Source organism: Fonsecaea multimorphosa (genome assembly GCF_000836435.1).
Source record: "Fonsecaea multimorphosa CBS 102226 unplaced genomic scaffold supercont1.25, whole genome shotgun sequence".
NCBI classification, from domain to species: domain Eukaryota; kingdom Fungi; phylum Ascomycota; class Eurotiomycetes; order Chaetothyriales; family Herpotrichiellaceae; genus Fonsecaea; species Fonsecaea multimorphosa.
In genome coordinates this window covers 167,270-195,247 of record NW_015971659.1, presented here as the reverse complement: position 1 = coordinate 195,247, position 27,978 = coordinate 167,270, and the positions used below count along the sequence as shown (strand labels likewise).

General features: G+C 52.7%; 12 protein-coding genes across 12 annotated transcripts; 7 read left to right on the top strand and 5 right to left on the bottom strand.

Annotated features, from left to right (window-relative positions):
- Positions 1–1,622: 1,622 nt before the first annotated feature.
- Positions 1,623–2,939, top strand: Z520_09649 (uncharacterized protein; the record flags this gene model as incomplete). The annotated part of the gene is made up of 1 exon (XM_016780143.1): positions 1,623–2,939. One exon carries the CDS (start codon positions 1,623–1,625, stop codon positions 2,937–2,939), a length of 1,317 nt encoding a protein of 438 aa, XP_016628726.1.
- A 1,585-nt stretch (positions 2,940–4,524) lies between these two features.
- Z520_09648 (uncharacterized protein) lies at positions 4,525–6,292 on the top strand (the record flags this gene model as incomplete). The annotated part of the gene is made up of 4 exons (XM_016780142.1): positions 4,525–4,659; positions 4,724–4,939; positions 4,990–5,013; positions 5,069–6,292. The coding sequence occupies 4 exons, from the start codon at positions 4,525–4,527 to the stop codon at positions 6,290–6,292; spliced, it is 1,599 nt and encodes a 532-aa protein (XP_016628725.1).
- Positions 6,293–6,666: 374 nt separating this feature from the next.
- Z520_09647 (uncharacterized protein) lies at positions 6,667–8,787 on the top strand (the record flags this gene model as incomplete). Its single annotated transcript, XM_016780141.1, has 1 exon — positions 6,667–8,787. The coding sequence occupies one exon, from the start codon at positions 6,667–6,669 to the stop codon at positions 8,785–8,787; it is 2,121 nt and encodes a 706-aa protein (XP_016628724.1).
- Positions 8,788–9,855: 1,068 nt separating this feature from the next.
- Z520_09646 (uncharacterized protein) lies at positions 9,856–11,325 on the bottom strand (the record flags this gene model as incomplete). The annotated part of the gene is made up of 1 exon (XM_016780140.1): positions 9,856–11,325. The coding sequence occupies one exon, from the start codon at positions 11,323–11,325 to the stop codon at positions 9,856–9,858; it is 1,470 nt and encodes a 489-aa protein (XP_016628723.1).
- A 751-nt stretch (positions 11,326–12,076) lies between these two features.
- Z520_09645 (uncharacterized protein) lies at positions 12,077–13,948 on the top strand (the record flags this gene model as incomplete). The annotated part of the gene is made up of 2 exons (XM_016780139.1): positions 12,077–12,293; positions 12,360–13,948. 2 exons carry the CDS (start codon positions 12,077–12,079, stop codon positions 13,946–13,948), a joined length of 1,806 nt encoding a protein of 601 aa, XP_016628722.1.
- A 1,762-nt stretch (positions 13,949–15,710) lies between these two features.
- Positions 15,711–16,449, bottom strand: Z520_09644 (uncharacterized protein; the record flags this gene model as incomplete). Its single annotated transcript, XM_016780138.1, has 3 exons — positions 15,711–16,211; positions 16,271–16,340; positions 16,388–16,449. 3 exons carry the CDS (start codon positions 16,447–16,449, stop codon positions 15,711–15,713), a joined length of 633 nt encoding a protein of 210 aa, XP_016628721.1.
- Positions 16,450–17,643: 1,194 nt separating this feature from the next.
- Z520_09643 (uncharacterized protein) lies at positions 17,644–19,113 on the top strand (the record flags this gene model as incomplete). The annotated part of the gene is made up of 4 exons (XM_016780137.1): positions 17,644–17,830; positions 17,930–18,312; positions 18,375–18,880; positions 18,939–19,113. The coding sequence occupies 4 exons, from the start codon at positions 17,644–17,646 to the stop codon at positions 19,111–19,113; spliced, it is 1,251 nt and encodes a 416-aa protein (XP_016628720.1).
- Positions 19,114–19,993: 880 nt separating this feature from the next.
- On the bottom strand, positions 19,994–21,601 carry Z520_09642 (uncharacterized protein; the record flags this gene model as incomplete). The annotated part of the gene is made up of 2 exons (XM_016780136.1): positions 19,994–21,454; positions 21,548–21,601. 2 exons carry the CDS (start codon positions 21,599–21,601, stop codon positions 19,994–19,996), a joined length of 1,515 nt encoding a protein of 504 aa, XP_016628719.1.
- A 1,262-nt stretch (positions 21,602–22,863) lies between these two features.
- On the top strand, positions 22,864–23,415 carry Z520_09641 (uncharacterized protein; the record flags this gene model as incomplete). The annotated part of the gene is made up of 3 exons (XM_016780135.1): positions 22,864–23,006; positions 23,068–23,126; positions 23,180–23,415. 3 exons carry the CDS (start codon positions 22,864–22,866, stop codon positions 23,413–23,415), a joined length of 438 nt encoding a protein of 145 aa, XP_016628718.1.
- A 45-nt stretch (positions 23,416–23,460) lies between these two features.
- On the bottom strand, positions 23,461–24,328 carry Z520_09640 (uncharacterized protein; the record flags this gene model as incomplete). The annotated part of the gene is made up of 2 exons (XM_016780134.1): positions 23,461–24,242; positions 24,301–24,328. 2 exons carry the CDS (start codon positions 24,326–24,328, stop codon positions 23,461–23,463), a joined length of 810 nt encoding a protein of 269 aa, XP_016628717.1.
- Positions 24,329–25,460: 1,132 nt separating this feature from the next.
- Positions 25,461–27,019, bottom strand: Z520_09639 (uncharacterized protein; the record flags this gene model as incomplete). The annotated part of the gene is made up of 2 exons (XM_016780133.1): positions 25,461–26,557; positions 26,623–27,019. 2 exons carry the CDS (start codon positions 27,017–27,019, stop codon positions 25,461–25,463), a joined length of 1,494 nt encoding a protein of 497 aa, XP_016628716.1.
- Positions 27,020–27,157: 138 nt separating this feature from the next.
- Z520_09638 (uncharacterized protein) lies at positions 27,158–27,977 on the top strand (the record flags this gene model as incomplete). The annotated part of the gene is made up of 2 exons (XM_016780132.1): positions 27,158–27,305; positions 27,409–27,977. The coding sequence occupies 2 exons, from the start codon at positions 27,158–27,160 to the stop codon at positions 27,975–27,977; spliced, it is 717 nt and encodes a 238-aa protein (XP_016628715.1).
- Between the last annotated feature and the right edge of the window lies 1 nt (position 27,978).

Here is a 27,978-nt window from a genome sequence, read left to right as displayed (position 1 = left end):
ATCAATTAATTCAGTCTGAAGCTGGACTCGAGATGGGGCAGTGTCGAGTCGTTACCGTACTTCCACCAGGTTTGTTTCAGCAATTGGGAGGCCCTCAGTGAAGCATCGATCAAGGCTACCACATCTGGTTAGAGCAGAGGCCGGCCCACACCATCACCCTTTGACCAGTCACCATTATCGAGCGGCCAGAAGGAGGAGAAGCATTCTAAGGACAGGATGTGGGCTCGTTTCACTCATGCAGGCACACGAACCGGTGGTTCGACAACGAAGACAAGGCTCCACACACTCTGGTTAGGGTAGGCAAGGCAGGGATATTGTAGGTCTCCAAATCACCGATTTGCTTCTTCCTCATCTCGCGGTATCTCCGCGGGCGCGAAAGGAGACACGGTCTGCCGGCCGTCTTTCGACCGAATTAGCAAAGGAAGATAAGGACTGGACTTGAAACTGCGTCGGTGTTGAAGAGGATAGCCTGATCAACTGGGCTGGGAGGACCAAGGTCGAGTATACAAGGTTAGTGACTGCCAATCATCCGGCCTTTGCATTCCGGCATGGAGAAGGTAGAGCAAATAAACTTTGGGGGTACGAAACGAGGTCCACGCAGAACCAACTCATCTCCTCGGAAATCGAGCAGCGCGGGAGATGATTGGGCAAAACAGAGGATGATGTTCACGCATTGATACTAGTCCCCAGCTCTGACCTCTTGTTCGGGCTTGGTAGCGAACTATTTACGAGCCGGCATATCAAGAAGAAACGGCGAGTGCAGGTACGTTTTGCTAGCTGAAAATATGCTAGCCTTAGTCTCACCTATAAAGTTTATGCTATGTACATACAAGTGCATATCCATTTCCCAAGATGCAAGGCATGGAGTTTCTCGATGATAACGAGGGTGCTTCCAGCCAATACAAGCTCTATCACTTGTTTCACGGGAGGCATGACGCTAAACAAGCCAATTGACAAGATATCATCCCGATGCAAGATTGGAAGCCAGACATGCGCCCATATCGACGAAGGGAGAAAATGGACATGGACACTTTCTTGGAGCGGAGCGGGTTGACGTTATCCATTTCCACAATATCAAATACAGTAGCATATCTGGTGACTTATGGGCGCTTCTTACTGTCAAGTTCTCTAACTTTCCAAGGCTTGCGTAGCCCACTTGTCAACCAGCCAGCGTGCGGATCCGCAAGCCCGTGCCAACGGGACTATCCAGGACGATCTATCATCTTTGAAGCAAGGGCGCGTTCATCCCAAAAACGACTCGCACAAACCGACAAGCTTGAACCCGAGAACATAGATAAGGGCTCAATTGAGGTGGGGCTTACTGATGCATTGCGATATCGATCCCTGGGATTACACATTCCGTTGATATGGTTGCATATGGCAGAGGAGAGGGCTTGAGATTGAGCAAGCCAGGAACAGCACGGCATATAAGAAGGGGTTCGTGTCCAAGATGTTCATGCCGGAAGTTGAAGAACCCAGAGCCTCTAGAACAGAAGAGCGACTCTCCATCTATCTTACCTAGGTACCCACGACAACGGCCCTACTTTATTGCGGAAGCGTCTATATAAGTATCCGTTTGACTTTTAGCACCATCGTGCCCCAGAATCTTGAACGACTCGACCATGCCGATTGATTTTACTCTGACTCCTTACCAGGAGAAGCTCAAGGCGGATGCAAGGAAGTTTGCGCAAGAGGTCTTGGTCCCAACGCGTGATGCTTATCTGAAACTGCCCACGCAAGAGGAGCGTTTCCGGGCCACCAGGGAAGCGTACGCCAAGTGCGTCGCAGAGGGATGGATCAAGATCCAGATCCCAGAGAGTGAAGGAGGTTCGCGCAAGAGCCTGGTTGACCTGGCCCTGATCACCGAGGAGTTCTTCGCTGCTGACTCCAGCTTTCCCATCACATGGCTCGTGACAGGCTTAGGCCTAGCCCCGATCTTCATGTACGGGAACGCGGAGCAGAAGAAGAGGTTCTTGGCACCCTTTATCGACTGCAAAGGGGACGCGCTGGCGGCTCTGGGCTTTACCGAGCCCACTGGCAGCGCCAACTACCTGCAGAATGAGGGCGGATTGGGCGTGCAGACTCTGGCCAAGATCGAGGGCGACGAGGTTGTCATCAATGGCGGCAAGCAGTTCGCCTCTAATAGTGCTGGGTGGGATTTTCGGGGTCCCGAAATCTTGACCTTGCTGTGTCGGTTTAGCGACAAAGGAGACCCCAAGGAGTCACTGTCTATGGTGGTTCTGACTCGCGCCGATTTTGAAGCCGACAAGAACAAAGGCGCATTTGAGGTGCTCTACGACATCGAGACGCATGGGTTCCGTGCACATTCAGGACCGCGCACCAAGTTCACCAATTTCCGCGTTTCGGTCAAGAATATCCTGGCACCGCCGGGCAAGGGGGCAATGGTCAATGTGGCAGCCTTCACCGAGTCGGCAGCGCTGGTGGGTGCTGGTTCCGCGGGCTTGATGCGGAGCTGCTTCGCACACACGCACAAGATCGTCACCACTGAGAAGCGCGGCGGCAGTGTCCCGACAATCAACTATCAGTCCGTTGCTGACTTCCTCATCAGTATGAAGATGCGCGAGGAAACCACCCGCTACCTTACCTGGAAGGCGTGCCACTATCTCGAGACCACGGGCGAGGCGGAGATGGCCTATCAGGCCAAGGTCTGGGGCTCTGAGAACGCTATCCAGTGCGTCCTGGAGGCCATGCAGGCGGTCGGCGTCACCGCGTACGCTACGTCGCAGCCGTATGGCCAGATGATGGACGACGCCCTGTGTCTGCCCTTATTCGAGGGTTCCAACACTGGAATTCGGCGTCGTCAGATCCAGAAGATTTTCTCACAGGAGGGATATGATCCGGAGTCATGCGCGAGCGGCAAGCCGTGGAGTAAATCGTTGATGGACTTCCCCAAGGGATTCTTGAGTGTTTACACTTGAACTGAGGTGGATGCTCACGTGGCTTGCGGGTGAATGGGTAGACGCAAAAGCAGGAGATGGGAGATGGTGTGAAAGGATACGCGCGTGTGCGGGACTTGATGTCCATTCGGGCTGTCGGAAGCCAGCGCAGAGAAGATTTGTTGTGGCTTCAAAGCAGAAAATCCCAAATGAAATAGGCTGACTAGAGAAATGACAAGACGATCTCACCTTTCTGGTATCCCAAGCAGAGGATTAATGCTGAGACGTGTGAGGGAAGACGCGACAAAGCTGTGATACTGCGATGCTGAACCCTCCCGAGGTCCCTTCAGGGAGAGGTCAAAACACGCCGCTTTGACAAAAGTTCCAAGGTTGTCAGAGCAGCGTGATAGTCCTTCTTTATTTGGGTGAGTGGGCTCATTTGACATGTGGAGGACGGACACCAACAACCTCCGCGCCACTTCCCCTTCCACCCTTCCACCTCCTTTAGTTGAATCTCGGCTTCCTGGAAAGATATGTGTAAGTATCGACGCTCGACAGGCTCACGGGTATGCCACGAAATTTCTATTTTCAGCTTTTTCAAGTCGGTTAGGTTGTGAATTGTTTGTACTTTTCCAGCAATCCGCCCTGTGCGTATATTTCCTTCGTGGCGGTGCGGTTCACGTGGGCTTCTTTCCTTCCCACCCGCTGCCAAGTTATGGCGCCATACAAAGTTCGTGCCTGCAAGCCATGTGCCACACTCTCGAGCTATTCAAAGATACCGACGCAGACTACAATGAGGTTTTCGGGCATGTCTAAGAGTGGCTGTGGAGGAGGCATGGTGAGCCAGCTATGCGGAGGAGCATCTGTACCGTCAAGGACTCAAATGCTCTGTTGATTCTAGCCGTCCTTGGACTTTTCGTCTCGATTACACAGACACGCGCTTGAGTGATTTGCCGCTAGATTATCCTCAGCAGGACCAAGCCCGGCCTGCCAGGCTCCACGTGAAACATCTCCCGACACCCTGCAACACCTTTCGCAGTCCAAAGCAGCCGAAGGGAATGGCCACATTGACCAGCATAATTATATTCACCAGGAGACCATGGCTAGCTGTCACAGATTTGATATGAGAGGATAGAGAACGAAAACCCTCCCCAACAACCGGACCTGCAATGCTTCAAAGCTTCCGATATGCCGGTCGCTTCCACAATTTATATACAAAACTTCTCTTGCACGCTAATTGCTCTGAGCACTAGGCGGGGCCTTGTGAACAACTATCTCCCAGAATCAAATAGCAGGCTGACCAACCGTTGCACGAAGCGAGGAAGACACCGAGGAGCGCTGAGAGCGAAGGTTCAGAGTCAAGAGGGGTCTATCCCACCCCCACCCCCGCATTTTGCCTTGTGGGCAGAGCCTCGCTGGCATCCCACCTCCACACTTAACGGATCCTGATCCGGTTCGCACAGTTTGCGCATCAGCCAATGGAAATCAGCCTGAAACTCATTGCCAGTCCAACCTGCCAGTTGCTTGGTGAGAGTATTTATACTTGAGTCGCGCAGTTCACCACGGCCACGTACAGCCACCGACTGAATTTCTCGCCTGTTTGGATTTCGCCTCAGGCCCAGACAGTATGCCAGGCATGTACTTTTTGCTGGCCGTGGTGGCCCTGCTAACAGGCTGCATACGCCTAGTATCCATAGGCCGGAGGCCAAAGGGCTATCCGCCGGGCCCTCCTACGTTGCCAGTGTTGGGCAATCTTCACCAGGTATCTGGTCCCTGCTCGATATGAAGACACCTCCAATCTCACGGGCTGGTGCTAATTCCCCTAGATGCCGACCCGAGATGCTCACTTACAATTTGAAAAATGGGCGCGCGAATACGGTCCAGTATACAGCTTGATGCTCGGCACCCAGGTGCTAATCGTGTTGTCAAGTGACGAAGCTGTGAAAGAGCTTCTTGACAGACGAAGTGGCATATACTCGGACAGACTGGACATGTATATCGGTCAGACCTTGTGCAGCGGAGGCTTGAGGATGCTTATGATGGTAAATTGAAGCGTCTCTGGTGGTCCATCTTGTGCTAACTGCTCGTGAAGGGATATGGACCAGTATGGAGAGGTGTAAGTGACAGAAGATTGTCTTGGGAGCATCTCCATTGACTCGCTGTTCATTTAGTTCCGTAAAATGATCCATGGCCTTCTCAACGTCAACATATCCAAATCTTATATTCCATACCAGATGCTCGAGAACAAACAGATGCTGTACCAACTCCTTGAGCAGCCCAACGATTTTCTCAAGCACATTAGGAGGTACTCGAATGCTTTGACGACCACCATGGTGTTTGGGTGGAGGACGCCCACGTACGAAGACGCCAACATGAAGCAGCTCTTTGAGGGATTTTCCGAGTTTGCCGAGATCAACCAGACTGGTGCTGCTGGGTTGGTCGATTTCTACCCCGACCTTCGGAACTTGCCCGACTTCCTGCTGCCGACGCAGAAGAAAGCCAAGACCCTTCACAAACATGAGAAGGCTCTATACTTGAAACACTGGCTGAATGCGAAGGCTGATATCGAGAATGGGGATATCAAGCCATGCTTCTGCGTGGGTATGGCAGATGCTCAAAAGGCCGAGGGCTTCAGTGACGACCAAGCAGCGTACATATGTGGGACACTTCTTGAAGCAGGTTCGGACACGACCTCAAGCACATTGTACGGCTTCATTCAAGCCATGGTCCTATGTCCGGAAGTACAGAAGAAGGCGCAGGAGGAGATTGACAAGGCCGTCGGCAACCGCTTGCCTACGATGGACGACGAATCGATCCTCCCGTTTGTCCGTGCCTGTATGAAGGAGACACTTCGTTGGATGCCGACCACGATCTTGGGAGCTGTGCCACATGCAGTGACCAAGGATGATGAGTACATGGGCTACCTCATTCCTAAGGGTGCTGGAGTCATGAACAATGTCTGGGCGATTCATATGGATCCCAATCGCCATCCCAACCCGCGGGAGTTCGTTCCCGAGCGATACATTGACGATACACAGAGTCTCTACGACTCGGCTGCTAACGCCGATGCCAGCAAGCGAGATGTCTTCACATTTGGAGCCGGGCGGCGAATCTGTCAAGGCATGCATGTGGCCGAGCGCAGCTTGTTCCTCGGTATATCGCGGATCTTGTGGGCATTCAACATCGAGCCCGCCGTGGACGCCGAAGGGAACAAGGTCCTGCCGGACCCGGAAAAGTTGACACAGGGGTTCGTGTGCATGCCAGAAGAGTTCCAGGCAAAAATCACTCCGAGATCCCCAGAACGGGCGACAATCGTCAGGGAAGAGTGGCACAAAGCCGAGAATGAGTGCCTGGATCCACAGACCAAGCAGTGGGTGAGCCAGGCGCGCCCTTAGGGGGTAGAGTGCGTTCCGGTGTCTTTCGCGGCTCTTTTTGAGCTCAGAGACATGGTGACGGATCATCTCAATGTAAAGGATCCGCTTGTGAGTGTAGATATACAAGATTCGTGTATTTGGAAGTGTTCAATTGCCTCCGTAGCCAAAGTATGTGGCGGGTGGAGGAGCAAAGCTGATATCATTGCGGGGGGCTCCGCTTTTCCGGGGAACTTGAACGATACATTTGCCGAGATCAAATGCCTGATCCATGGGGAATGCTTAATCCGTGGCAAGTCCCAAGAGACGTGGTTGCAACGGGTTGGCATGCATACCTAGGTACATGTTGCCACTCTCTTGTCCTTGCTTTGGCGAAGATACTCTTGTGCCAGACTTACATGGCGGACCATCTACCACCGAACGTGTGCCCGACTTGTTCCAAGTCATATAAACGACCCGAGCATTTGCGTCGCCACCAAATTTCGCATAGCGATGAACGGCCATATGTGTGTGTCCTCTGTCGGAGCACTTTCCAGCGCTCCGATGTGCTCAAGAGACACCTCAAGACCTGCGATACTCTCGCTGATGCCACGTCGATTTTGTCAGAGCCTCACCCCAAGAGGCTGGCCTTGTCACCATCCAACCGACCAGAAGACACAGCGGAGTCGTTCTCATTTCCACCCGCCGCGCAGTCTGGGCTTCCTACTGGAGACAATCAAGCACAATCTCCTGTTGATATGCCTGAGGACTCTTTCGAACATATCACTGGATGGATCTCCTGTGGTCTTTCGCCAAACTATGGGTTCGAGGGCCGGTCCGACGTCTGGCAGGATTTTTTGAACTTCACTTCAGGGACGCAAACCCCTCACGCAGGCCTCGAGGGGGCAGACGACGACCTTGGCTCTTTGTGCTTCCTGGATACTTTCACCAGCACGACAGGGTTCGTGTCTTCGTTCGACTGCGGGACAATCGAGCAGCGCCGCCGAATCAATGCCTACTATTCCAATGCGACAACAGTGGCGGGGTTTGAGAGATCTCCAGCACAGCTTGCACCGGAAGACCCACCTGGCGTGTACGAAGACGAGGCAGGCTGCTATGAAGCCGATGAAACACACCAATCTGGGACCACCTTGAGTCGCTGGCTCTCAGACCCGTTATCTTTCAAGTGTCATGAAATAGTCACTTCGATCAGAGATGTTGTGCTGCACAAGTCAAGGAAGAGCTACATTACACTCTCTTGGTCGCCCAGCATACACGAGACGTGTGCCCAATTCTTCTCCCCGACAAATGTCCGGCGGTTTATGCAATTATACTGGGCGATCTGGCACCCTAATGTGAATTTCGTTCACAAGCCGACGTTCGACCTGATGAACGCTAAAGCCGAGCTTCTTGCGGCTATGTGTCTGATCGGAGCCTGTGTTTCGCCCGACCAGACCGACGCCGAGAATGCGAAGAGATGGTTTAACTGTGTCGAAGAAGTGGTATTCGACGATGAGGATTTCTGTGACGACCTGGCTCATACCCTCTCCCACGCCACGAGCGACATGCAGCGGCGCAAGCGAAAGGTCGGGGCTCTCCAGGCCTCGTTCATGGTCTGCCTCTTTCAGAATTGGGAGGGCACGACTTCCAGCAAGCGACGTATCCGGCGGCAACGCTTCAGCATGGTTATCGCGGCAGCGAGGGACGTTGGGATCCACAGAGCCCGGCATCCCGACTATGGTCAGATGGACCTTTGCGACTTCTCCTTCGACACCTTTGCCATTACGGAGGAGTTAATCCGGGTGCTTCTGTGGGTGTTCCTCCTCGATACGGCGTTCGTCATCTTCAACAACTTGCCGCCACGAATGGTCATCCGGGAAATGAGAATGAATGCCGCATGCTCCGAGGAATGTTTCCAGGCCACCACAGCCGAAGCATGCTTCAAGACTCTGCAGCAACAACATCAAGCCGACTTGCTATGGCGGCCAAAGGTGGCAGACAACTTCACCTGCGCTTTCGAGCTTCTGTACCGCACCGACTTAGATGAGAGTCTCAACGTGGCGCTGGCTGATCTTGGACCTCTCAACCTCTTCGCCATGACGTCGGCGTTGCATTCTCTGATTTTCCACTACCAGAGCTCCTTCAGCTGCCACGGCTCGCTCGATCCGATCCACAACGCTCTGCAATCCTGGAGGAGAGTGTGGCACGTGTACCTCGTCCGCTTCTCGCGTGAATCGCGGCATTCCACCGTCAAGCATGACATCGATCTTCTCGCGCCAGACGACATGTGGAGACGTGTGGGCTTCATGCGCCACGCAAACGAGTACTGGTACCTTGCCAATCTCATGGTCGAGCGTCTCTCTGCGCCGCCACCTGCTGGAGCCACGCAGGCCGCCGTGGAGGCTTCGGGACAGGCACAGAGTCCCTTGAGTGCTTCAGGCAATGAGACAATCAGTCCTCTCCTCGACAAGTACGACGAGACCAGCATGCAACAAGTAAACGCGCTGATATCGGACTTTCAAATGTTCCGGATTCATTAGGATTAATCTGGTCGCTGGTGCTGACTATTCCCAACGATGATGATGAGGCTAATACTCTCGCTGGAATGCCATGGCCATGATGAACTTGCCGCACGCAGGAAGCATCGCTAGTCGACTTCGCCGTTGTTTGTTCCGCGATTCTTGAACTCGTATCTGTAATCGACCTGGTGCACAAGATGGCACACGGTGAGCGTTCCTATACCTCAAAGTCAGCACCTCATAGAGGCTTCAAAGACGAGACCTCAAGCCATTGACATATATAGTGCATATTATTATTACTCCGATTTTCCTGGTCACCAGATTAGTATCATGACTGAGCAATAGCCCCTCTTTCATTCCTGATGGAAATTAACATTGTCTGGACACACTACCTCGAAACCATCGCTCCGACGAGCAGCCTGAACTAGACAAAGTGATCACGGGCCCAGATTTGAACAGCACAGCGAACACAAGACCCCTTCTGAGTCTGTGTTGCTCCCGACATCGACGTCTTGCAGCAACAGCGACACCCTGTGTGACGTCGGGATCGCTACGATTGGCGTTTTGCGAAACACCGATCAGCGAGATCCACAGGAGGATCGCCAACGGGATCGTCTATGTGAGGTCCCACTCCCACGCAGAGGGATATCCAAACCCTACGGGGCGCGTCCGCCACGGTCTCGTTGAGCACATCTGATGGCGCCATGAATGAATGGTACTGGGTCGAAGCCTTGCAAGCGGATTTGATGATATCAATTCAGATGCTGTTAACGTCATGACGCCAATTTTGACTTCTTTGTACATCTGGACTGTATCTGCGGCTGTATGAATTCTACCATGTCTTTCCATTTTTGTTAATGGCTCGTTGCAATGTTGTTGTAAAAGAAGCAGTCTTGCAGAAATTCAGAATGGAAGCTTGCAACTTGGCCGCGCGCCTTGCACATTCCTGGCAGCTGCTGACATGTTTCGGCGAGGCTCTAGCCCCTGGATCCCTCAATCCTATGTGCTTGAGGGGGAAAATATGACAATATAGCTGACATCTTCGACTATGCTTCAATACTGCACATTGTCGGCCCCTCGTCCAACATTTCAGTCTTTCAGAATGCCAGCCAAGATTCTCCCAAGAACTCCTCGGACACTCCGCTCATTGCCAGAGTTCAGCGCTGTCAAAACAATTGCGACGCTCGTGGCAAAAATTGCTTGTTCCCTATGACGGTATCGCTGATCATAGACGCGAGGAAGAATAGTCGCCAGCGCTCTCGGTGCCACGAAGAAGGCAATTTCCTGTCGTCGACTCGGTTTCTCGAGAAGAACGGACCACCCACACGCAAGGCAGCCTGCCAGTACACAGAGTCCCGAATCCCACATCTGGGGCGTTACTGTTTTTGGCGAGAAGATCCTAGGGCCAAGCCGAGTGCGAGCTAAACAGACCGCGTAGTAGAACGAAGCAACAAAACAGGCCAAGAACGATGAGGACCTTGCTGCACCCCGAAGCGCCTTGAAGATAGACTTGGGTTTCGGCGAACGCAAGATTGTCAGCAGTTGAAGAGGCAGATATATTCCCATTGCAAATTTCCACCCCCTCCAAAACCTGGAAAGCGCATGGATTTCACAACTTTTGCCCGTTCCACAATGATACAGCTCACAGGGGATTGGAATGGTCTTGGCGGGGTCGGCAAATTCGTCAGGTAAGTTCAGCTTCCGACAAAGACCGGTCAGGAGCGGTGCTTGACCTGTATCCTCGCCGTAGACGAAATTGCCTTGTCGAGCTAACCGCAGTGCCTGAATCAGACGAGGATCTATGTCGGCCGCTTTCGAGATCCAGTGATTGTATGAGCGAGGGAGTCGCTCGGGCGAATAGAACCATGACCACATGACGATTGCAGCGGAACTGGCGAAGACCGAGGGATCGGCGAGGTTGCGGATGAGGTTTGAGAGTCGGGGATTTCGATGTTCCGGATGCCATGATCGAGTTCGAGTGCGGGTCCAAAGCGTTATCACCACGACGTCCAGCGCACGACAAAAGGCAAATGCTGTAAAATCAATCGTTTTGCCAGCATAGTGAGGATGATACGATGGCGGAGATGGTTGATGTAGAGTCGATGTGCCGAGAGCATTGGCATCGGTATTCGGATTGGATCGAGATATCGCGCGCCTTCGAACCCATGTTTCATCGCGGTTGAGCAACGCAAAGGCCAGCCATGCCGACCACAAGGAGCTCAGGAAGCGGATGCATGCCACTAGACTCCTGCTGAGACGTGCAGATGGCCCCCTGCGTCGTGATAACAGAACAAATTCAAGAATCGCCTGAAGCAAACGTGGGAGGGCAGTTGCTCCGCCCACGATGACGGCGGCGGCGGTCGGGAAGCGATTGAGCTGGGTGGATGTGAGGAGGATCTTCCGAAGAATGGACAGAATCTCTCGGGACGGCAGATGACTACGTCGCAGAGTGCTCAGGAAGCCAAACAGCCTGGGTGCTGTGACACTGAGATAACCCAAGGCATAGGCTCGAAGAAGGGGCTTGAAGGTTCTGAGATGGGCGCGTGTTTCGCGGTGCATTGTGGTACCCAGTCCTTTTCATCTAAGGGGAGGTGACGGTGATTGGGATGTTGGGTTCGATCTGCGCGGTGGATGAAGGGTTTGGCTTTCATTGTAAGGGGCCGCGGTTCATGCCTCAGAGCTGACACGTGAATTTGTTCACGGGTGTTGTAGGTAGTGCTGCCAAGACGCTAGAGGATGCTAGCACATACTAAGCACCCCGCGCTAACCCTTTTAGCAACTCAATACGGTGGACTTGGTGGGCTGATCGTCATTGGCTGCTCGGGTGACGTAGTACTTTCCCGTTACACAGCAACCTGGCACCCAGCCTGGCACCCACTGGCTCGCCTGTTCGGAGATGAAAGAGGAAGGAGCTGGGCCAATTACAACGATGAATGAGGGATGAACGCTGCGTCTTGTGAGAGCCTCGCCAGATGCTGCAGGCTGGTTGTATAAAGTCATATAATCCTCGTAGGTATTGAAGCATTATATGTGCACCTACTAGGTAGTGTGTAGCGGGTGGTGGCAGTGACAGCCACGTATATCCAATAGCCTTTCCACCACCTACCTAGGTACTTCCCTAGGTACCTAGCTACCTCGTCCTCCTCTTCACTTTTCACTTTTCACTCACCATCATATCCTCCTCCTACCTTCTTCATTTCCTCTTTTCCTCTTTTCCTCCCTCATCCTCTTCTTCCTTTTCTCCTCTCCTCCCACTCGTTGCTTCGCTCGCTTTTTCTCTTCTACCTGTTTGCCCTCTACCACACTCGTTATGTTCGTCGCTTTCGTCCTGTTGGCTGCACTAGCCGCCCTGCCCTGGGTCCCTGCATCGCCACTGCATCCTCGTTCCGAATACACTGTCAAAGAATCCAACAATGTCCCTCCCGCGTGGTCAAATGTTGGCAACCCACATCCTCTCCATCTCTTGACGCTCAATATCGGCTTGCAGCCCAATAATTTCGATCTCCTCGAGCAACACCTGCACCAAGGTGAGTTGACCCCCTCGTGCACGCTCTCAGAAAGGGTCCTGCAGTTCTTGCGCTAACCTGGCCTAGTTTCCGACCCATCCCACCATCGCTATGGCCAACATCTGTCCCAGGAAGAAGTTCACGACCTCATCAAACCCTCTGATGAAACATACGATCTGATTCGAAACTGGCTGAGCGACAACGACATCGACCCGTCTCATTGCGAAGTTAATTCCGCCCGTGATTGGATCACCGTCACTCTCCCTGTCAACAAAGCTGAGGTGCTGCTTGACACCAAATACGCCGTCTACCAGCATGAGGACGGCTCCACACTCGTCCGAACCACCAGCTGGTCTCTCCCACGCTCCCTCCATGACCATGTCACTACGATTCAACCCACGACTGCCTTCCTCCGACCAAATCCCAAGGCCAGTACCCTCATTGATGTCCCTGTGGACATTGACATTTCCCAGCTCACTGCCGCCGCCAATGCTACCACCATCAAAGGCTCCTGCAATTTCGCAGGCATGACGCCCAAATGCCTGCGAACCCTGTACAACACCATCAACTACACCCCTCAAGCTCCCCAAAATAACTCTGTCGCCTTTACCAACTACCTTGGCCAAGTGTCTAATCGAACCGACGCCCAAACCTTTTTGCGGAACTTTCGTCCTGACGCCGTCGACTCTGCCTTCGCTGTTACCCAGGTCTCGGTGAATGGTGGAGCTGTTGACAATGGCACTGCGGGAGCAGGCTTAGAAGGCAATCTCGATCTTCAAACCATGCTTGGAATTGTCTATCCCACGCCCGTCACCCTGTACTCAACAGGCGGCGAACCTCCCTTTAAACCCGACGACTTCAGCGTGACCAACACGAATGAGCCCTACCTAACCTGGCTCCTCTTCCTGCGCGACCAAGACATCAAGACCATCCCTAAAGTCATTTCAACCTCTTACGGTGACCATGAACAAACCGTACCCCAAAGCTACGCGAAGACCGTGTGCAATCAATTCGCCGCCCTGGGTGCTCAGGGGATCTCGTTGTTCTTCAGCTCCGGGGACTCTGGAGTAGGTGACAACTCTAGCTGCATCACCAATGACGGTAAAAATCGAACCACGTTTATCCCTGTTTTCCCGGCCTCTTGTCCATATGTCACTACCGTTGGCGGAACTATGAACTATCCCGAAGTCGTCGCCCACGACTCGTATAACTCTTTTGCGTCTGGTTCGGGTTTTAGCAATTACTTTACGCGACCGAAATACCAAAACACCAGCGTGGAGCGGTACCTAGACACCATCGGCGACAAGTTCAAAGGGCTATACAACCGGTCTGGTCGTGCGTATCCCGACATAGCGGCTCAGGGGTACAAGTACCTCATCTTTCTCGGCCAAAGCCCTAGAAGCGTTGACGGCACAAGCTGCTCGGCCCCGACCATGGCCAGCATCTTCTCCCTGGTGAATGATGCGCTTGCTGCAGCGGGCAAGCCCCCAATGGGCTGGCTCAATCCCTGGCTCTACAGCAAAGGCTTCGCGGCATTCACTGATGTTGTCAATGGCAGCAGTGTAGGCTGCAACGGGCCCGGGTTCGGTGCTTCCAAGGGATGGGACGTCGCAAGTGGCTTTGGTACCCCGGACTTTGAGAAAATCTTGGATGTGCTGGAAATCGGAGGATCTTGAAAGGTCAATTGTCTTCTCCGGATTCTCGATACAAACAGCTCATGTATGTGCCCAAGAGATGGAGCTGCGGCTTCTCTTCTCTCGTGGTCACGATCCCCATCATACGGGGCCCGGGTGATGAAAGATACGGTCACAGCTCCATATTTTACGATTTGGACGAGCGAATTAATTATCAAGTTAATCTGAGGGAGAATAGCCGCCGATGAGCCTGGCCACTATCAGGCACAGCCTCACGCACACGACGTGATGAGCCCAAGTTCGTCCGGCAATTGCAAAGAGCGGCTTAATAGTGAATACTAAACTAGGAGACCTGGGCGGGCAATGAGATTCCATAAGACACTTGCAATCTTCAAGAGCAAGTGAATGATATAGAGGTTGATGTGTGGGTTGAACAAGGACTGTATCGAGGCACAGTTCTGCAAACACTGAGTGATTGCTCGATGACGAGCCATGCCCATCCGGCCAACGACCCCGTAGATTCATTCTCCGCGCAGATTCCCCGCCATCTTCTCTTCTCCCTACAGCAATGTGTGGCCCGGGCAATCGCCAGCTACATGTATCAAGTGGATTGACTCTTGACCACGCTCATCGTCGTGCTTGACAAGTCCATTCTATCTTCCCAGAAACTCTTCCGGTATAGATTTTGTACATTCACTCCCACCGTCGAATAAAGCTCTACGCTTGGACACAAAGGACTTGCGTTTGGAGCACAGGCCAACTTCGAGTTTGAAGAATCAAAGGGAGGGTAGCTGGCTCTGAGTGGAGAAATCGAGACATGGCTCGTATGTATATTTAATTACACGTTCGACGTATCCTCCCGATGCCGGTACCTCATGACACCGTCCCGTATGGATGGCCGGTCGATCGTCCGGTCAGGTCATCTGAGCGTCACTGCTGTGTTGCTCACCGTGGCTGTTCAAGCGCTTTGATATCCCTGAAGAGCAGCTCAGAAGACCTCGAACCCTTCTAATCAAAAGCCACATCTGACAACCTTCTTACCTCTCTGCATAGACACTACATTCCCGGCCGACCTTCCCATCCCCAAGGACGATGGTGCATATGACCACCTGAGCGGCGTCGTAATCCCATCCACCATCAGCCTTCCCGTTGCACGCCATCCAACGCAGCGGGTCAATCTCGCCGAATTGAAGGGCTTAACGGTTGTGTTTTGTTATCCACGGACAGGTATTTGTCCATCTTCCTCTGAATCTTCGTTTTTCACCTTCACCATGCAGAGTCCTAGTGTCCGGATGCTGAGAAGAGTGCGTGACTAGGCGCGCCCAACGAGACCGTTCCCGACTCTTGGAATTCAATCCCAGGTGCGAGAGGTTGCACGCCTCAAGCCTGTTCCTTCAGAGACAATCTGCCTGAACTGCGCTCGCTGGGCGTCTCCCACATCTATGGCATCTCCACCCAATCACCAGCATATCAAGCGGAGGTGCACGAGCGGCTGCATCTTCCCTATGATCTTCTGAGTGACCAAGAGCTGGAATTCCAGAGAGGGTTGAATCTACCGACATTCGACTGGGAAGGACGGAAGGTCCTCAGGCGTTCAATGATTGCGCTGCAGGATGGTAAGGTGGTGAAATGGTGGTATCCTGTTTTCCCCCCAGATCGAGGCGTGGACGACTTAATTGAGTGGTTGAAGGGTCGATAGGGTCCATTGCAGTCTGTGTCTGCCCTGGAAATGCGAGCTCGACGATGGTCGACGGCATTGGCAGTGAGTGTCTTTGACCCTTCTCCCGACTATTTACTTCTCTTTTTATGCAGCTGCCATGGCCATGGGTATAGTGGTCAACACTCCGTTCTTGTCATATCTTGCTTTGAAGAAAGTATAGCTCAGTGTGATGGTGTCGATGCCCTTCATTTGTGGATCCTTGGCAAATTCGGGGTCGATGAAGAAGAACACAGGCATGTCGACCGTCTCGCCTGCATTCAACCGCTGCTCTTCAAAGCAAAAACACTGGATCTTGCTAAAGTACGGCGCCACCTGCGCGGGCGTCACTGAATATGTAGCCACGCCGATGATATCTGCATCTCCTTTATTCGTGGCCGTGTAGAAAGCCAGAGCGGTCTCGCCAGGAAGAACCCGGACTTCGCGTTGCTGCGGCGTGAATTTCCAAGGGAGGATGTCAGAAACGGACCCATTGAAGGTGACGCGCAAACGACGGTGGTCTTCGACGGGTTTCAGGCGGAGGGCAGGGTCTCCGGTGGAATCGTGGGCCTTGACGGGTTGACCGGACCAGCCGGTTTGTTGGCATATCTGGCAAGGGTTTAGCAACATGAGCTTGCTATTTCGTGCTGCAGTGCGGAGGTTCTGACCATTTTATAGAGGGGAACCGAAGCATAGGAAAGCGCAAGCAGCAATATTCCCGCACTTAGCCCATAGTACCTAGGCTGATGGTCAGCTGCAGACCATATATCATTCATTCAATATACACACAGGGTGGTGCGGTTCTTCTCTCGAGCATGAGCTCTGGCAGCCTCGAAAGCGTTGGCATATTGGGAGCTTCTGGTAGACTGTGAAAGCGAACGAAGTCGGGTGGCTGGTTGAGAAGACCGGGAGGTTATATGATGAGGGTGGAGGCGACGGAGAGATCTAGAGCAGCCAGAGAGTACTCGTCCAGGCACACAACCAAGAGAAATCATGGTGAACGCTGCAATGAACAGGGAGAATGAGCATGGGCTGATTCGAGTTTCTGAAGCTACAAACTTTCCGCAGTGGTACTTACGCGTGGCTTCTATATGAGTCACCGTAGCACTGGTACGGTGGATCAAATCTCTCCGCTGATGTCAGCCTTGCGAGAATTCAGCCTTGCGATCGGTCATGTTGCCGTAAGTGCTAGAAGGCCCAGTGGAAGGCAGGCCTTCCCATATGAATAAAAGGTACCTAGGTATCCACCGTGGTTGCTGACTGTATACTAAGACTCGGTATATGCTGCCCACAACAACTCAATCTCGACATCCCAGCAATTTGACTCGGGTCGTTAGTCTTCCCTTAGCTGCAATGGCAAATTGTCAGATATCAGCCTGACCCTTGCGCGGGAGAACAGCCGCGGGGGTGGCAGTACGTTATTCCGGCAATGGCCAAAGTGGATGCGCCAGACGACACCAAAAAAAGCTTCCTCCACATCCATCGTCCATCCAGAATGCGCCAGTGACACACAGACACCAATCACGTCGATTCCTTTGTGGCACGTTGGGGAATTCACTGGCACCTTTGATCATCCTTGACGGCCAATACACAATCTCGACATGTCACAGGCACAGCAGCGCCATCCTGCATCGCTCACCACCACCCGCACTTACTTTCATACCGTCGCTATTGTTCCTAGCCTAGCGGCACCTTGAAACCTACGGGCAATGGCCAAGTTTCCCACTATGCGCAGATCCTGTCCAAGCTTCGTGCTACGAACGTGGCTTTGGCTTGCGACGCCTTGTCTGGAATTCTCGCCAGAGCAATAACCTTAACCACTCACTCCCACACCCTCCTTGCTTGAACAATGTCAATACCTACGTGTTAATGCATGCCTCTAGAGCAAAAACTTGGACCAAGCGACATCCAAGTTGCATGCGCGTTTAGTCTCCAACTCTCCTCTCAGCGTCATTGCGCGTCAATCCTTTGCGTCTCTTTTGCGACCCCTTGAATCCCTTTTGCACATGCATCCTGCCGCGACTCTGTCGATTTCTCAATTATGAGAGTGGCTTGGCCTTCTTCTCGCCAATTCCAACGCCGTTTCCTCATATCTGCCATTCTGTCCGCCTTCGCCATCTGGTGCCTCCTCTCACCAAGCCCGAAACATGAAGCGCGGCCAGCCGAGTTGGAGCGGCAATACCCCTTGCTTTGGCGGCACGTGCATACATTCAACGGTACTGGAGGAGGTGCGTGTCTCCCAGTGCTAGGACTCGCCCGACAAGCCAACCACATAGCCTTGTCAAAATCCCTTTCATTTGCTTCGGCACCCCACTAACAAGCTCCAGCATGGTATATTCCACCCTCCTGGTTATCGTCTGCCGACGTTCAGCCCGAGACAATAGTTGATGCAGCTCTTCTGGCTTCGCAAGCTGCCAACAGCAACAAGCGCCGCTTCATCGACCATTCTTCGATTCCGTTACTTCTTCACCAAACTTGGAAAAATCGACGTGTCGACAAATGGTCAGATCTGCTCCGCGCCAGTGTGGAGAAATGGTTGCAGCATGTAGTGGAAGATGACATGGCCTACTTCTTCTGGGAAGACGACGGCATTGTACGAATGTTAGCCGAGTTCGAACCTGAATTTGTTCATCGCTTCTTATCCTTGCCTTCGAATGTGGAACGAGCTGATGTCTTCCGCATTTTGGTTTTGAAATGGTTTGGTGGAATTGTGAGTGTGTCATGCTTATACCAAGCCTGCTCTCTATCTTAAGCTAATTGTCACAATTCTAGTACGCAGACGTGGATACTCGTCCGCTTCGTCGGCCTGCAAGTTGGATATCCGCTTCTGATCTTGCTCCCTGGACGGACTCCGTGACGGAAATGGAGTTTTCTTTCGACAATCCAGTCAGCAGCATTCTCGGCCTCGAAGCTGACTGTGCGCCTCATAAGAGCGACTACTGGCGTATGGGGTATTCATACCCTGTGCAACTCACACAGTGGGCTTTAGCTTCAAGCTCTGGCCACGCCGTTCTTCTACGCTTCATGGACACCCTTCAACGAAGATTAGAAGATGTTGCAACGCGCAACCGGGGAGATATCAACGCTCCAGAGGCGGTCAGGGAACTACGACAAATTGGGCCGCTGTCCCTGACAGGACCAGTTGCTGTGACCGTCGCAGCGAAGACTTGGCTAGAGGAGCGAACCGGGTTGCGTTGGAATGCTTTGACGGGGTCGGCAGATGGTGGTCAAAGCAAGCTGGTGGAAGATGTTCTGGTTTTACCAATCACCGGATTTAGGTACGGGACCCTCTTCTTCATGGCCTTGATGCCGTTCAGACGCTCACATTAGAAACAGCCCTGGACGAGGCAGATACGGCAATATGGGCTCGAAGCCCGTCACAGACCCGTCAGCGCGAGTTTGGCATCAGGCGCAAGGGTCTTGGCGCACCTTCGACCCGAAAGTCGAGTTCGGAAAAGTCTGTCGGACTTTGTTTGGTTTGTGCAAAGACTGGTCGAAGCAACCAGAGTGACTGGGGTCGACCGGCAATTGGAAACTTGAGGACGCATCTTCCGCTTTGCCGAACACGGATTCTGGAAGGTCGACAGATTCAACAACAGGCTATCGGAGACGGTTAAACAAGGAATGTCAGTCTCTTTCTTGTTCACATTTGGATACTGTGAATTATTGGATTGGCATTGGACAGGGAAAGCCACCGGCCCTCTCCCTACAGGGCGGCATCTGCAAGATTCGGCAATGGTTCGATGGAATGTCTTTTTACAATACTATACCCCCTAAACGCTGGAGGATCTTCATTCAGCTCAGTGGTCATTATGGAGGAAATGGGTCCCGGAGCCGGTACCTACCTAGGTAGGTAGTCTCCGTGTATTGTAGTCATCTACAATATTACAGTTGAGCGATGCCTTCCATAGCTACACACTTGAGTGTCCCCCTGAAATCCAAGAAGCCCATCCACATCGTGATATGTCGGGGCCTAGGATACTGATTTGAATGGCGGCGAGGCTACGAGCTTGAAGGCCCCAATTTTGGCATGTGATGTGAGCCAACCGGGCTGCTTAGGTCTTTCTGCGAGAATCTCCGTGCATCCGGGCATGTGATCATCTGGAGGATACCGTGGTATGCTAGGTAGCCACCAGAGCTCCGCCATTTAAAACTTTCGAGGCTGCTCTTATGACCAGGTTCCTCGAATGAAGATTCTCAGCGCTCCGGGGAATAGCCCAAAGACTTGTGCCATGGCACAACGACTACTGGCGATTGACTGAATTGGTATATCCGCTTGAGAATCTCTCCGCGTATTAATGTTCCCGGGCCAAGTGAATCTCGTTCTGAAATTCCCTCCCCATGAACGAACTCCAAGAATCCCTTTCCGTAAGGACGCCGCCTTTTCAGCTTCATCTCGGGGCCGTCAAGGCTACTTGATTCCGCCAGCCACCCTTGGTCAGCGCGTAAAAGACCTCTTGCATCGCCAGATGAGTCCAAAAGATCCCGACTTCGTCAAAGACACATTTCATTCCAGCAAGCAGCGTCTCCCGCTGCAGGGGGTCGGCGAGCACCCCATAGCACAGCGGTCCTGCGAAGGTCATGTAGAAGGCCCCAAAGGGCTTGGTCGTCGCCGCGAAGTCCAGCGTCTCCAGAATGTAAGTTGCGGATTGTGACGTTTGGAGGGCAAGGGCGGGGTTGGGAGTCGAGAGGAAGTCTTGGAGGACCGTGTTGATCAGGATGACGCATCCGTGGTAGAATGTGGCTTGTTTGATGTACCTCGCCGGCTGTAGCGATTCATGCTTGCCTTCCGGGTGGAAACTTGGGGCGGGGCATGGGCCTCTGTAGGCTCGAGGGTAGGTGGCGTAGACGCCCGGTGTGGAGAGGTTGCGCGTGACAGTATCGGATTGGATGACAATTGAGGCGCGGATTTTGTATATCTGAGCGAGCAGCTCCGCGTGGAGAGGCGACGAGGCCGAGGACGGCGACTCTGGGTCCAATCCTCTGGCACGCACCAGTAGCCCGGGCAGTCTGGCAAGGACCGTCCATAGCTCCGCTGTGACAGGACTTTCCGAGTCCGGCCCGCCAGTCCTGCGCATTGCGTTGGCCCATTCCAATCCGCTGAGAAAGCAATCCTCACCGCGCAACAGGCACTGCGTGATGATGGTCGGGTACTGGGTCATGAAGATTGCAGCCTCAAACTCCGACGACTGAGCGCGCCTTGGGCCACAGCCTCTGAGGATTGCAGAGACGCCGCCTGACAGCGTGACGAACGAGTAAGCCGGTCCGGGTTTCAGGATTTCATACTGAGCGAGGAGCAGCGATGCACAGAGTGTTTCAGACGTCGTGGAGAGTAAGCGATCACTGTCGTACTGGGCCAGCTCTTGTCGAAGCGCAGAGATGGCAGTACAGTAGCGGGCCAATTCCAGGGCCTGGTTGCGAGGCTGGCCCATGGAGACAGCAGTAAAAGAGTACAAGAAGCAGTTGACCGCGGCGTCAAGGGCCCGGCTTCGGCCCAGACGAGGTGGAAGTTTGCCGAAAACGAAGCCCATCTGCTGCAGGCGTGCACCGAACCCGGTGGGTCTTTCGAGCGCCGAGATCAGGGTTGCCGCAAGGCGCTCGGAATGGGTGAGGGGAATGACTGACGCCACAGGATCTAGTATTGCATCCTCAGGCTGTGCGAACTTGTGCCATTCCAAGCAACTGACAGAAGGGCTGCCACCATTCTCGTCAAAGGGAATCGCGTCCAAGGCTTGAAGAAGCTGTGCGCGCTGTTCTGCCGAGCCGTACTGATATCGAAACGGGGAATCTGGACCTGTGCAATGACGTTTGCTTTTCTCACATTGGGAGCATATCGGCATGCGCTCGTCACACTAGTTGAGATCTCGGTTAGATTCGCGATGTTGAGCCGCGGTGCGTACTGCGAAAAGGGACGAAACGCAAATCTGATCACCATGGTGGCTTACTTTTATGCGTCGCTGCTTGCATGTTCGGCAGCCTTTACTCCTGGCACCAGGCATATTGACTCCAAGATTGTAACACTTTCAAGACAGACCAAGTGATTCCTTTTCACACGTTGGAGAGTGTTATTGTGTGAGAAGATATAGAGCACAGGAAGACGCTGCGGCAGTCTCGAGTCTCATCCTTTTTAAAGAAGCAGAAGGCGGTGACCTTTCTTCAATCTCCATGACTCCACTTGTTGATCTTCTGGAGCCGACCTTGGATGGTACTAGGTGATTCGTCCAGAACAAGTAGAAGCCAGCAAGATGAATATGATCTGCTGCATAGGTAGCTTCAGGGTTGTTGGTGGGTGAATCGTGGACCAGTCCATGGGGCGCGCACCTAAGCTGGGATCTACACTCAGTCGCTGATCCACAAGCTAGGCCTAGAGACAAGCTGTTCATGGGTGATATGTCAGTCATGCATGGCCGTTGACTTAAGGTGCTAGGTACATATCGAAGGAACCTGAGTACATAGGGTGTATCCCGACGTTTACTCGAACCCAAACAAGTGGTAAATGGATTATTGAACAGGGCGCCTGAAAATACTCGTATCTGTCACGTCATTTACCTCGGTAGACTAGCCTTGTTAGTACTAGCTTAGCTACGGTAAAGCACTAATGCTTCAGGCGTCCTGCCCAAGGCTGTGATGCCAAGAGCCCTCGATCCAGCAGTTGCAAGAACTTGTGGTAGGAATCCTTTGCTTGGACAGCGACTCGTGCCATAGGCGCACGCTATACCAGATGCACACTACCTAGATAGACAAGTAGTAGCCCTGGCAGGTTGTAAAGAAATTCAGCTCGGAGCGCCAAACCCTCCGAGGCCGTCAATTGGGACATCAGTGATTTTGGCGTGCCGAGACGAACTTTGAGCATCCAACTCGTACAGGGCCCAAGCGTGGAGTTTCGGGAAGGCGGTGATACGGATGTTTCTTGTGAACATGAGACTCGTTGGGAAAAATGGGCAGTGTCGGTTTACGGACCCAATATACTAGGTACCTTAGGTACATAAGGCATACACTGTACAGATGCTGGTCACATGAGAAATCCGTATATGACGTTACATAAGCCGAGCCCATTCCAGCGTCACTATCGTCACTCATCGGAGGCTCTTTCCTCGATCTGCTCTCCAAATTCATCGCCGTGACGTCAAATCCTACCACTCATTCTCAACAGGAAGTGGAGTGAAGGGGGGCGCACGGGGGCATCTCAACAATCCTTTTACTCAACAAGCAAATGGATGGGCTACTAACATGTGGCCCGCTATCGCTGTCTGATGTTTAAATGGACCTATTTCACACCGTCACTCAAACCATTGATCAAGTCCTGACTTGCGACTGGTACGACTCGTTCAAATCATTCAAAATGGAAGGAAACAAGTCCGAAGACAAAACTATGGATACAGTCCCGGGAGGCGAGACTCCTCAGTATGTGCTTGTCGCTTTCTCCCATGCCGGTCTGTGAGCGCATGCTGATAGGGCTCTGCAGATATGAGTCCATCAAGACTGAGACCGTTCCCACCTCGAAGCAGAGAGGTCAATTGGGCGGTACGCCATCAAAACCCTGTCGCTCTGCCCTCTGCATCTGACCTTTTGTCTAGGTGGCTCTAATACTTCGGAAAGCCCCTCCGTCGCTGAAGAACGGGGAAGCCAGACAGCCGAAAATATAAGATATGGCCAGAATATCTCAGAGTCCGGCATGGGTGGGAAGACTGCGGCGCAAGGCGGCCATGCCGGTCAGGAAGGTGGCTATGGAGGGACACGAGATCAGGCCGAAGGACAGGATGATACCAGGCCGCAGCAAAGGTATGGGCCAGGGAGCGGGGTCGGGGCATGAGATGGAAAGTTGTCGAGTTTGGGTCGGGACATGTTGTCGGACGTTTCAGGGCGAAACGTGAACGGTCGGCGGCGGATGATCCAATTCAGTCGCGATCGTCTGAGGCGGCACTTCCATCGCGGAGGATATGATGGGTTGTGCACTCTGCTTGTCCTTGGGTTCCACCTCTCTCCGGGCCTCCTTGAGCTTCTCCAGCGTCACTCCATTGCCCAGTTTTGTGATGCCAACCATCGGAGGATCTCCCTTCTTGACAAACTCCCATAGTCCAGGCAATTTGTTTCCCGCCAACCTGAAAGCGTCCCGCACCACCTGCTCGTGAAGTTTGCCCTTGATTTCGAACACAACCCTGCTGACTGGGATACGCGCGGCCCAGTAGTCGAATTTACCCTTTCCCTTTCCCATCCGCACGTCGCTGCCTTTTGTGTAGACACCGATATTTGCGCTCACTCTCTTGTACAACCTGAAGCGTTCCCCTCGCAGTCTTCTGTTGATAGTTTCTTCGGCGTTCTTGAGTTGTTTCGCCGAAACTCGTCGATCGTGATCTTTCATCCGTAGGCCGTAGTCGCCCCAAACAACGGTCGTGCCGCGCATTGAGCCACCCGTAGGCATTCGGGGACGTCCCACGTGAGACTTTCTGACTTCCGGTCTTTTGGGCGTCAACCAATCTTGACGTGTTGTCGTGGTGGAGAACGAGCGGTTGCATATTGACGGAGCTTGGGAGACGCGGTTGGCAAGGAGAGGGCATTGTATCCGGGTCGGTCTCAGAGGCGACGTTCTTGGATGGTTTGAAACGAATGCTTTGGTTCGTAGGTATCGCAAACAGGCAACTGAAAAGTCGTCAGTCTTTAAAGAACAGCCTCAAACATGCGGGCAGAGCTCTCATACAGGATGGACCGGCTGGCTGCGCTGCCATGTTTGCGATCTTTGTCGATTCGTGGATACAGAGTACACCTTGTACCGCGCTCAGCGGAATTGAGGAAATAGGTGTGCTTGACCAGGTCGCAATGGATGTGATGACAAGATCAGTGACTATGCCTCTGAGAAGGCTATAGCATCGTGTCCACCTAAAACGCACTGAGAACGAAAAAGCTGAGGATTGCAATCGCCTAGCTGCCAAGATCCGGCCGCTTTAAGTCCAGTGTGCTACAGACCGAGCTTCCCCTGGTGCCGCTAATAACATTATCGATACACTATAATTTTTTTAAGCTTGAATAGAGCTAGTGCAAGTCATCTTTACCGGCCACTAGCAACTAGGCTCCGTAACAGAACTGTTCTACCTTGGTACCTAGTACCTAGGTAGGTAGATTATGAAATGTGACGCCTGACAAAAGGACCTTCGTGTTTTCGTTAACAAAGCAAACGGAGAACACCAAGAATAAGTAGACCCCCTCTGCGAACAGTAAGCTGTTTCTGTTGGCCTTGGTCGGTTCTTTATGAGTCGAGCTCTATACCTAGGTACCTATCACGAAGCAAAGTGGCACGTCGTTGAGAAGTTTGACGTGTGAAAATGAGTCGTAATGATCCAGGTTCTTTCACAGGTACGTGTATGCGACATGCTGAGCCAGCCCTGCACTGTTGGAGATACCATGCATGATTTTGGTCTCAAAATGAGAGAAGGTATTCTACTAAAGTTGACGATAGTCGGCCGCTGGGCGAACTGCAAGCGAGGAGCGAGACTGTCTTATCAATCCTATTCTCCTTAGAGGCACGTGTTTGGCTTGAGAAGGGAAGTTCAAGCCCTCTGTGATGTCGTTAAGCACCGGTGACGGTCTGCATCTACACGCCCAGAGACCTCAACAACTTCAATCCGGTATCCTGATTCCTGAGGAGCAGACAAGCAGCAACGCCCTCCTCTTTCTGGTCACTGGACTTGCCCATTGGCCCTTCCAGGACAATCAAGATCAGAGTCATACAGATGTCCGTGACTAGGAAATTGCTGTTACAAATTTCTCTTTTCTGCTCAGTGACTGAGACCACCTTTTCACCACAGAGCGTCGGAAATCTGGGCATTTTGTCCATCCGGATATCCTGTCAGCAGCAAACACTCACAGTACTGGGGGTTTCCGGCCCTGGACGAGCTGTTCCACTCCGTATGCCAGTTCCAGCAGTTTCTGCTCACGATATGGCAAGGATACCAATTCCAAGCCGACCGGTAAGCCACTACCCCCCTGAGTCAAGCCTGCAGGGACAGTGACAGAAGGGAAAAGCGACTGTGATGATACCAGAGTATTCGTAGGGAAGTCTGCAGCAGGCCATCTCTGAGAAAGCACGTCTTCAAGTAGAGGCGCAGGGATCTGGACATCGGGGAATGCCAGTGCATCGAGGTTATGCTTGGCAAGAGTGACAGTAATTGCTCGTTGAAGCTCCTCTCGAGCAAGGAGGCGTGCGGTGAAATCGGGATCTTCCTGGGGAGTTCCAATGCCTGTAGCAATACCCTCAAATAAATCAAGGGCCGGATGATACTTTTTCGAGTCATAAATCTCCTTGGTGTTAGTTTTAAGGAACGGGTGTCGACTGAAGAAGTCATCAAGGTCGGATCGAGAGCGCTGGTGATACGTGAAAGTTATCTCGAGGAGTTTCATCAGGTTGGGAATTTCAACATCGACGAGTACTGTGCCGTTGTCTTGAAGCGTTTGCAGCGCCCCGGTAATAACCTTGTTCACAGCTTGACTGTCTGGACTAGACTCTGGTCCAAATACATCTCGGAGTACTCCAATTCGTGCCGATTTGATCTTATCCGCAGATAGATTGGCGGCGTAGCTTCCCCCAGTAGGCGGACCGGCGATAACTGCTGCTGCTGTATAGGGATCCTGTTCATCGAAGCCGGCGAGTATATCGAGCATCAATGCAGCATCCGTGACGGTCCGGCACATAGGCCCTGGTGTATCTTGGGGAACTAGGAGGGGCGAGAAACCGGCCCGACTGATTATACCAGGGGTAACTCGAATACCGACGAGTCCACAGAACGAGGATGGTACGCGAATTGAGCCCCCCGTATCCTCACCCACACCTAAGAGACCAAGGTCGGCTGCAACAGCAGCACCCGTGCCAGAACTTGAGCCTCCAGGGTCTCTTTTCGTATCGTATGGATTCTTCGTTGTCCCCGATAGAGATGATGTCGAGTGCCAAGACGTCGCGAAATCTTCAAGAATCTCTTCAGTAACGTATCATCTCATCATAGATACCTAGGTACGTGTCTGCTCTTACCTGGCATGGTAGTCTTCGCCAAAATTATCGCACCGGCTGCTTTCAACCTTGTGATCAGAGTTGCATCTTGCTCAGGGACATAATCTTTGGCGAGAATCGACCCGTATGTCGTTGCAAGGCCCTTTGTGCTGGCCTGATCCTTGACGACCACAGGAATACCATGAAGCGGTCCTTTCAACTCTGAAGTGGATTTGAGATGCGTATCTAAAGCATCTGCCTCTGCGATGGCTATTGATGAAATCGCCAATATACTGTTCAATTTGGGTCCATTGTCTGCTTGGTCGATTGTCTTGATACGCTGCAGGTAGTATTCGACCACTTGTCGAGCTGTGAACGTGCCATCTCGGTAGCCTTTATGTGCGCGAGCAATAGTCAACTCCCTCAACGACGCGTCCATGGCTTGTCGACGAATTCGATTTGATGGCTTTTCCTTGTTGCCAGATACTAAAGGAGACAGTGCTAACTGGAGGAGTACTTCGATGAGCAACAAACGTGCAGTCTCAACGGTCAAACAGGCCCGACGACTTTTGGCAGCATGTCGCCCATAGGTCATTCGCCGCGGGGTCCACCAGCATTCCTGTTAGGAACCAATGAACTTGTCTCCACTGAAAACGCGGGTCCCTATCGTGGAAAGTATCCGGCGAGGATGGGTGCTACGGGGGGTGTTGCGGAGGCTCCTGCTAGTCAGGACAATGCCTAGTGAGTCCTTATCTCTGGAAGCCGCTTAGCACAATCCTGGGCATATACTTGTGACATCCGGTGACCTTGAGACGCCTAGATCCACAGGCACCCTCGCCCAAGAAAAGGTTCCCCAATACGGCATCGGATATCACCGCATCGGCAGGGGACCGGCATCGGTTCAAAACCACCAACTTACAGGGAATGCTTCTCAGGTTGTCAGAGAATCGGCTCGCTTGGTTCGATGGAATTGGCCACTCCAGCTCCTCGCGAGCATAGGCGAGTCTATCAGGTATGATCTGCTCAGTCTGTGGTGTAATGGCGACCATGCGCTGACCAACGTTCCCAGGCATGTGAGGCGTGCAGGCTCCGGAAAATTCGTTGTGAACTGGGATCCGTTGACCAACCCAAGAAAGGGCCTTGCGCACGCTGTCGCAGAGAGAATAGAGATTGTTTCTTTGCTGCAACGAGGGCCAGGAAACTTGCAACAGCAACAACAGAGGGTCACGGCCACGAGCCTCACAGCCCTTCTACAAAGAGACAGCGGACTGAATATTACCAAGGAGCAACTGAGCCAGCATTGTCAATATCCGAAGATGGATCTCCTCCTGCCTCATTTCCACGAGATTCGACACTGGAAGAAACACAAGGCCGACGCGCTGAAGCCGTTCTACTGAA